The 8,493-nt window shown below is 38.1% G+C and overlaps 1 protein-coding gene across 1 annotated transcript; it reads right to left on the bottom strand.

The window, feature by feature from the left end:
* Positions 1 to 2,048: 2,048 nt before the first annotated feature.
* LOC104225399 (uncharacterized) lies at positions 2,049 to 2,549 on the bottom strand. The gene has a single exon (XM_009777178.2). It carries the CDS (start codon positions 2,547 to 2,549, stop codon positions 2,049 to 2,051), a length of 501 nt encoding a protein of 166 aa, XP_009775480.2.
* Positions 2,550 to 8,493: the final 5,944 nt, after the last annotated feature.

The raw sequence follows: 8,493 nt of genomic DNA, 5'->3' as shown, positions 1-8,493 counted from the left end.
TTGTAATGGATCCTTTCTCTTATTTTCAGTTCTTAGGGCTAGAGAGAACAATTTTTGGAAGTTAGGGCTTTGCACACATACTTTGGTCTTGAAGATTTGAAGCTTTTGGTTAAGATTTTCTTACCCATTTATGTTTATTTCTTCATTTCCTTGCTTTGTATTGTATATCTAAGTGTGTAGTATTTCATTCAATGCTTGAATCTTGTTTATGGAAATATTCATGTTTAAAGTGTGGATTAAATACCTTGTTGTGCTTATGTATTGAATGATTTTTATCTTTTTATGAAGTGAGTTGTTGTTTCTTTAATTATTCTTGTTCTTTAATATTTCCAAAGGGATTATCTAACCCTAGGACTCGCTCATTAACTCCGAATAAATATTAGAAAAGATAATTTGGGGTTGGGAAAGATTAATTAACAAGAACTTGAGGTTTTAACCTTCATTTTATAGATTCTACCTAGGGATAGGATTGAAATACTTGTAGTTATTCCGGGTGTGCTTAATCTCTTAATTGTTTTAGGGATAATTCAATTAGAAAGTCTTTTTAGTCTTCGGGAGAAGCTAATTAAGAATTGTTATCCGTGGCTAATTAACATAGACTCACTCAAATTTGTAAAGTCGTGAAATACATTGGATCGTTACTTGAGTGTAATTTCTGATGCATCCATACTTGTAGCCTTTGATCATTTTACTTGCTTTCTATGTTAGTTTATTTCCGCATTTAGATATAAAACACTTTCTAAACCAATTGCTTAGTGTTTGGCTGATAGTCTGAAGGCCAATGTAAGTTCTTCAGTCGGGGGTGCATTTTTGGTTGACCTTAATACCCTTACATGACACTCGATCTCCCAAAACTATACCTTCTTGTGCCATAAAATAGGACTTCTCCCAATTCAGCACCAGGTTTGCCTCCACACGCCTTATCAACACTCTTCTCTAATTGTAAAGACAGTCATCGAATGAATTACCCACCACTGAGAAATCATCCATAAAGACTTCCATAATATCTTCAACCATATCAGTGAAAATGGCCAACATACAACAATGAAAGATGGCTGGTGCATTGCATAGGCCGAATGACATTCTCCGAATGGAACAAAATGCCATACGAACAAGTAATTGACGTTTTCTCTCTATCCTCAAGGGCTATTGTGATCTGATTATACCCCGAATATCCATCCAAAAAGCAGAAGTGAGACCTCCCTAACAATCTATCTAGCATTTAGTCAATGAATGTTAGGGCAAATTGGTGTTTCCAGGTGGCAGTGTTTAGTTTTATGTAATGCATCCAAATTCACCAGTCCGTGACTGTACGAGTAGAGATCAACTCATTAGTCTAATTTTGTACAACATTCATACCACCTTTCTTCGGGACACATTGGACTAGGCTTAGCTAGATTCTATCCGAGATCGGAAAAAGATGCCCGCATCCAGCCACTTAATCACTTCCTTCTTCACCACTTCCTTCATGTTCGGTTCAGCCTTCTTTGATGTTCCTTGGAAGGTTTATTCCCCTCTTCCAAGAGAATCTTGTGCATGCAAAAAGCCAGGCTGATACCCTTAATATCTGCCATGGTCCAACCAATAGCGGTCTTACATTCCTGTAACACCTGTAGGATTTGTTCTACCTGCACAGCTAACAAACCGAATGAGATAATAACAGTTAAAGGGGAGTTAGTCCCTAAGAAAGCATATATGAGGTGAGCTAGAAGCGGTTTCAGGTCCAATTGTGGTGGCTCCTCTATTAATGGCTTCGCAAGTGGTGTTTCTCTTTCTTCTAAGTCTAGTGGCTCGAACTTGGGTTCCCTTTTCTAGAACCCTTGACCTTCTAGAGCCATGACCCACTCTGCCAACTCTTTACCATCCACATCTTCCAAATTCATCAAGCAAGCTTCTAACGAGTCTCTGACATTAAGAGACGCATCCTTATCTTGTAGTATAACATTAACTGCCTCCACTAGCGAACAATTTGCAGATTCGCTCGGCCTCCTCATAGATTGTTGAACACTGAATATTATTTCTTCATTATTCAACCTCATTTTCAAATCTCAACTCTCACGGTCAATCAACTCTATTCTAGTGGATAAGAATGGCCTTCCCAAGATTATGGGTATTTCTTCGTAAATCTGGAAGTCAAGAATCACAAAATCGGCAGGAAAAACAAAATTCCCCACTTGGATGTGCACATCATCCAAAATTCCTATCGGCATTCTCACTGTGCAATTAGCTAGCTGTAGCAACATTAAGGTCGGTCTAGATCTGCCAATGCCTAATATCAGGTTAATACTGGCTCCCAAGTCACACAATGCTTTAGCTAAAGAATAACTTCCAATTGTTCTTGGGATAGTGAAAGTACCGGGATAAGACAATATTTTAGCCATAGGTCTTGTCACTACCGCACTACAAGTTTGAGTCAGAGTTAAAGTCGACATGTCCTGGAAGTCAAACTTTCGAGACATCATATCCTTCATCATTTTTGTATAGCTTGGCCTTTCCCTCCAAGCATCCATCAGCGGAACATTCAATTGAATTTGTCCGAGCATTTCCATGAATTTCCTATATTGATCATCCTTCTTTTGCTTTGCCAACCTTTTAGGGTATGGTGGTGGAATCAGCTCATGTCCACTACTCTGTGTCTTTTCCTAATTGGAGGTCTTTTCCATTACATGTTCTGGGAGATATTCAATTTTCTTATCTTTGCCTTTGTCAACTTGTGCTTGCTCAATTACAACCTCTGTGAGCTCCGTTGACTCATCGATCTCGACTAGCACTGGTGTAATTAGCACTGCATCTCTACTAGATTGAGAAACTTCTTGCTCTCTGTATAAATCCCTTCCATTCCCGGGACTCATTACCATTAACTTATTTGGGTTATGCTCTTTTGGAATGATGTTTGTGTTTACAGGCGACGTTCCTTGTGGGAGATTGTTCAAAGCCATGGACATTTAGCCTAACTGAGTTTCAATGCCTTTAATAGCCGAGTCATGTGGAGCTGACTTTTATTGCATCCTTCTATTTGTCCCAATGATTTGTTGCAAGATGCCCTTTATTTTTATCATATTATTTTTGCCCTGTCTGGTCACCTATTGTTGATCAGGTGGTTGGTAAGCCAACTATTGTTGGTGCTGCTGATTGTAGCCCTGTTGCCTTTGATAGGGCATGACTTGGTATTGTACTGTTGCTGAGCTGGTCTGTACTGCTGATTTTGAGGTCCCCATTGTTGTCCACCTTACCTCTGACCCCTAAAATTATTGACATAATTCAAGTCTTCTCTAAAGCCTTGGTTATCATTCTCTCTACTCCACGAGCAAATATATGACTGATTTATGAGGGGAGTGCATAGGCCTCCATTGTTGTGTCAACAATATGAACCTGTTCCGTGTCTATATCATCAATTTTCTTTGTCAACAAGCTCATCTGAGTCATGAGAGTGGCTATTTTTTCTACATCTGTATTGTTTTGGTCAAGAGCAACAGAGTGCACTGTTGGAGTGGGTGTTGTATCCCTCGTCATCCAGCCTTAATTTTGAGCCATCATGTCAAAAAGAATCTTACACTCTGTGAATGATTTGCTCAAAAATGCACCCCCGACTAAAGAACTTACATTGGCCTTCAGACTATCAGCCAAACCCATATAGAATCTCTGTCCTAGCATCTATTCCGGGATTCCATGTTGTGGACACTTCACCACCATGCCCTTAACCCTCTCCCAAGTTTCCTGCAAAGTTTCAGTTGGTTTCTGCTTGAACTGCAATATCTCATCAATTTGCCTTGCACTCTTGTTGGGTGGATAAAACTTGTTTAGGAACTGCTTGACTAGTTCCTCCCACGTACACGTGGAGTTTATTGGGAGAGAATTCAACCAATTTTGAGCCTTCCCAGTCACTTAGAATGGTAACAGTAACAATATGATTGCTTCGGGTGTCACATTCGGCTATCTTTGAGTGACACAAATTGATAGAAAATTCTATAGATGTTGTTGTGGGTCTTCGATGTACGACCCAGAGAACAACCCTTTATTCTGCAGCAAATACAACATGTTGTTGGTAATATGAAATGTCTCCGCTTGTATCGGAGGGACTGCAATTCCAGTTGCCAAATTGTTAGCAATTGGTTGTGCCCAATCATATAGAGCAGATTCTGGCACAAGATGTGCTACCACTCCAATGTTTGGGCCAACTTGATTATTTTTGTTGTTCCTGTTGACGTTGTCGATGTCACCCATTACAATTTCGAGTTGTTTGTTTTGTTTTAGCTGTTTGCTCTATTTTTTAGCCCAATTCAATATCCTAAATGCTTTTTCGGGATCTGAGAGTCCTTCAAAGAGTTCATCAGTTCTCAAGGAGTTTCTGGCATGCATCTGAGGCACAGAAGAGTTCAAATGTGAGAATTTCAACAGAAATATTTTAGCACCACAGAAAATAGATCTAAACTAAAAATCCTAGAAATTCTTTGAATTTGTAATGAATAACACTGTTAGTTCACCAGAAATGGCGCCAAAATTTTGATCACGCCCAACTACGCCATATAAAAGTACTAAGCGGTCGCTGCAAAAATAATCCGGTTCAAGAGTCCGGAGTCGAATCCCGTAGAGAACAAACCTATTTGCTACAACTTTTAGTATCGCTAATGATAAGCTCAGACAACTTTCAGAGTTCAAGATTTGATTTGAGAATTAACAAAATATTATTTAACTAAGGAAAAATGACAATAAAAACTATCAATGAGCAAGAATGAAGTTGAATTCAAGGATAAAAGAATCTACGGTTTATGATTTCCCTAATTGTCGGATTAATTCCTAACATGTTAGCTATAATCTCGCCGCAATACTCTCTAAAGATGATGAGTTCTTATTTACCGCAATTATCTCTCGATCGATTACGTTATTTACTAAAATACTCTCTCGAACTACTCTAGCTGACAATTTATACAACTCATAAATAACACGCCGAAGGTTCGTTATTTCTAATCCCGCTTTTAAATTCAAGTAATTAATCTCTTAACCTAGTCGAAAGTGGTGTTGTTCAACAACAGTCAAATCAAATGTTCTCTCTCAAGCAACACAAGATTACTAGACACGATTAATCAAGGGCCCTTCAGTTAACCACAAGAAACACATAGTTGAACAATTATAGAGTAAAAACGGCTTAATTATATCAAAACGCAATCAAGACTTCATCCAACAATTGATTCATTCAACCCAAGATGACACGTTTATCTACTCATACTACTATGTAAGATTACAATATATAAAGTCATAACCAACAATGAAAATAAGAAGAAGAACGTGAAAAACGCGTAGAAGAATTCTCCGCCTTGCTCCTTGTATATTCTTGCCTCCCAAAGTATTGTGAAATCCCTCAAAAATGGCTTGAAGTTGTATTTATACTGATTAGGGTTCATGTGGGGCGTCCTTGATCTCCTTTAATTCAAAAAGGATATACTAAGTCGCATGTCAGAGTTGGTGCAACGCACGACTTCTAGCACGCTCTCAGTTATTTCTTCCTTTTCTTTGTTCTTTCGCGTGCCAGGTCCAGTGCCAACCTCCATACTTCGCTATTTTTTTATCTATTTTCCAAGCCATTTCGCGCCTACCTTCACGCAATACACCAATTGTGGCACACTACCAGCTTTTGCAACTCTATCTTTTGCATCTAATCATCTAATTTCTGGTAACTTCCATCCAAATTTACCCCTACACATGATATACACATAATGAGTATATTTCACATTTATAAACATGTGATTTCCCACAACTCACATACAAAATGATATGAAACTATACTAGAAAATGTGCATTTTTAGTCATTTATCAGCGCTCATACAAGGAGACCGAGAAACCATGCATGCAAGAACCCGACTAGGCTCCGAAATATTCAATCTCACAAACTGATTGGTCAAAGAAGAACATCTATGGCCAGTGTCCTCTTTACTGCTGGTAAATATGCAAAATTGCACATAGTCTCAAGCTTTCTACTCAAGGCGGCAGCATGTCAATTAAAGATTCAGGATTCAGATATCTCGAAGACTGCTTTCAGGATACGATACGTGGTATCTAAATCCCGAATCTTTGGGATATCTCTACTAGTGCCCTTACCTGCTGTTGTATTAGCCCTATGGTTAGCTGATTTTCTAATTGCAAACATCTCTATATCATTAGTAAACAAAAGACCTGGCTTGAACTCTTATCACTCAGCTCTAAAGCACTATTAAGATTGGAAAGAAGGGTAACAAACCCCTAAATGCCTTATAGCTTTCTGTTTATATAATGTGGTGCACAACACATCTATAAACAAGGCTCTACTAGACACTGCTTGTAGATTCCCTAGGATAGAATTGCTCTGATACCAAGTTTGTCATGCCCCAAACCTAGGGAGGTGTGGCTGGAATCCGGTGCCATATTTGGCCCAAGCGTACCACTCTATAACTGTGAACTCTGGAGGTGTAACCCTCAACTTAGGCCGACAAGGCCTACCTTACAAATCAAGGCTGACGAGGCCACCATAAATGCCTATAACCAGCAATACTAATATGTACATAGGGTTGGCAAGTCCACAATATTGATATACAAAATATATAAGACTCGTCTACTAGCCTATAGAGATAACTGAATTGTATTATGGATGGGAAAAGGGCCTCAAACTACCCATATATATATATATAATAGTTTCTAAGATCTAGACAGGGTAACCCCAAGGAAGTGGAGCTTACCAACCAAGCTAATGTTTGAATCTGTCTTTTGGGATGGTCTATCCAACTGTCTATCAGGACCTACAGGCATGAAATATAGCGTCCCTAGCAAAAGGGACATCAGTACAAAATAATGTACCGAGTATGTAAGGCAGTAGAATAGCTAAAAGTTGAAATTGAACTGATAATATAATAGCTTAAAGTAACTGGGAGTCAAAGATAATCTGAGGATATTCTTACCTGCTAATACTGATTCAACTCTCTCAATATAGTAAGTAAAATAGTTGTCCAACCCTATAAGTCTCGGTATGTGTAACTACTCTGTCGTATTAGGCTCGCTCATAGGCACCTGGCTATATTAGGCTCTGTATCTTAGCTATTTTGGTCTTTCTCATAGGCGCTCGGTCATAGTAGGCTCAGTATATAAATTACCTTCTAATATGAGATTGCCCAATAGGGGCTTGCCCACCGATTATAGCTCGATGGTGGAAAAAATATTGTAATACTGTATTTATATAGACTCTGCTCTCTTGGCTGAAAGAAGACAATGCTAAACTGAATATAAAGTCCCAATAAGGAAGAATAATATAACTTATGAGACTAGGATAATGTACATAAGTTTAGAAATACGAACTTCTCTTTATGTCTCATTATCAAACACATGTAGTTACGGGATCATGACATAATGAAGGAAAAGCTTTGCCTTAACATACCTTAAATCCGCTGAGTCCTTAATACCTCCCAAGAAGTTATTCAAACAACTCAACTCAATCTGTCATAGCATAAGGAGATTTAAAATCAGTGTTGAGTAAAGGCTACGTACGCTACTTAAACTAGTAGCTTGTTTATGTATGGGCAGCATCTACATTATAACAAGGGCCTCCTCCAATACCATATACCAATAACAACAATCAGAGAAATTCAATAAGAACAACATCAACAATAGAGTACAAAATACTTCTTACCAAGTCATCAACATATCACAACGAGTGGCTAGCTCGGATTGAATCCCTTTAGCACCCTTCAACCCAAATATCATTCATTATTAAACTTAGTAATATACCTAGTATAATAAATACATTTTAAAGGATTTCCAACCTTGTACTCAATTTTAAAGTTACCCGAAATAGCCAACACAAGATATTATCATTGTCGACAACTTCCAAGTGCTTTATAGCCATTTCATTTTCTAGTTACCAATTTCCTCAACAAGATTGACATGTAACCAAAATAATAATACTAAAAATATCATAGACAACCTATTTCCCATAATTTCCAACTACCTAAAGTTAATAAGAGCACTTTCAAATAAATCCATTAAGAACAACAACATCTCAAGCTAATCGAAGTATTGTCTTGTAGTTTATCATCCTAACAGGTTAACCAACATACAAGCAAGCTTAAGCACAATTAGTAGGTTGTTATACTCAATGTAGACAATAGCAGCAACTTGAAATTTCATCCAAACACAGCCCATAGTTGTCCTCAATGACAACACAACCTCAAAGAGGTGTTGTTCTTCACTAGAACTAACTTTTAATGTTGAAATATGGTGTAATCATTTTGGAATCACTTCAAACCCTTATGGTATCTGTTTAGGAGGGTTGGAAGGAATTTAGGGACAAGGTTGGGTAGACAAATAATAAATAAAGGTCGTCCAAGTCGTTTTTAATGTGAAGTAGGTCGACCACTGCCTAAGTGGGTCCCATTAGGAGCTGCTTGCGCAATCTCCCAAAAACGTGGAAATCTCTCTACACAAATCTCGTATTGATGAATGGTTTAATGCATTAGAAACTAGACTCAT

Source organism: Nicotiana sylvestris, chromosome 8, assembly GCF_000393655.2.
Source record: "Nicotiana sylvestris chromosome 8, ASM39365v2, whole genome shotgun sequence".
NCBI classification, from domain to species: Eukaryota; Viridiplantae; Streptophyta; class Magnoliopsida; order Solanales; family Solanaceae; genus Nicotiana; species Nicotiana sylvestris.
Note: the sequence above shows the minus strand (reverse complement) of the source record. Positions and strands in the feature narration are given on the sequence as shown.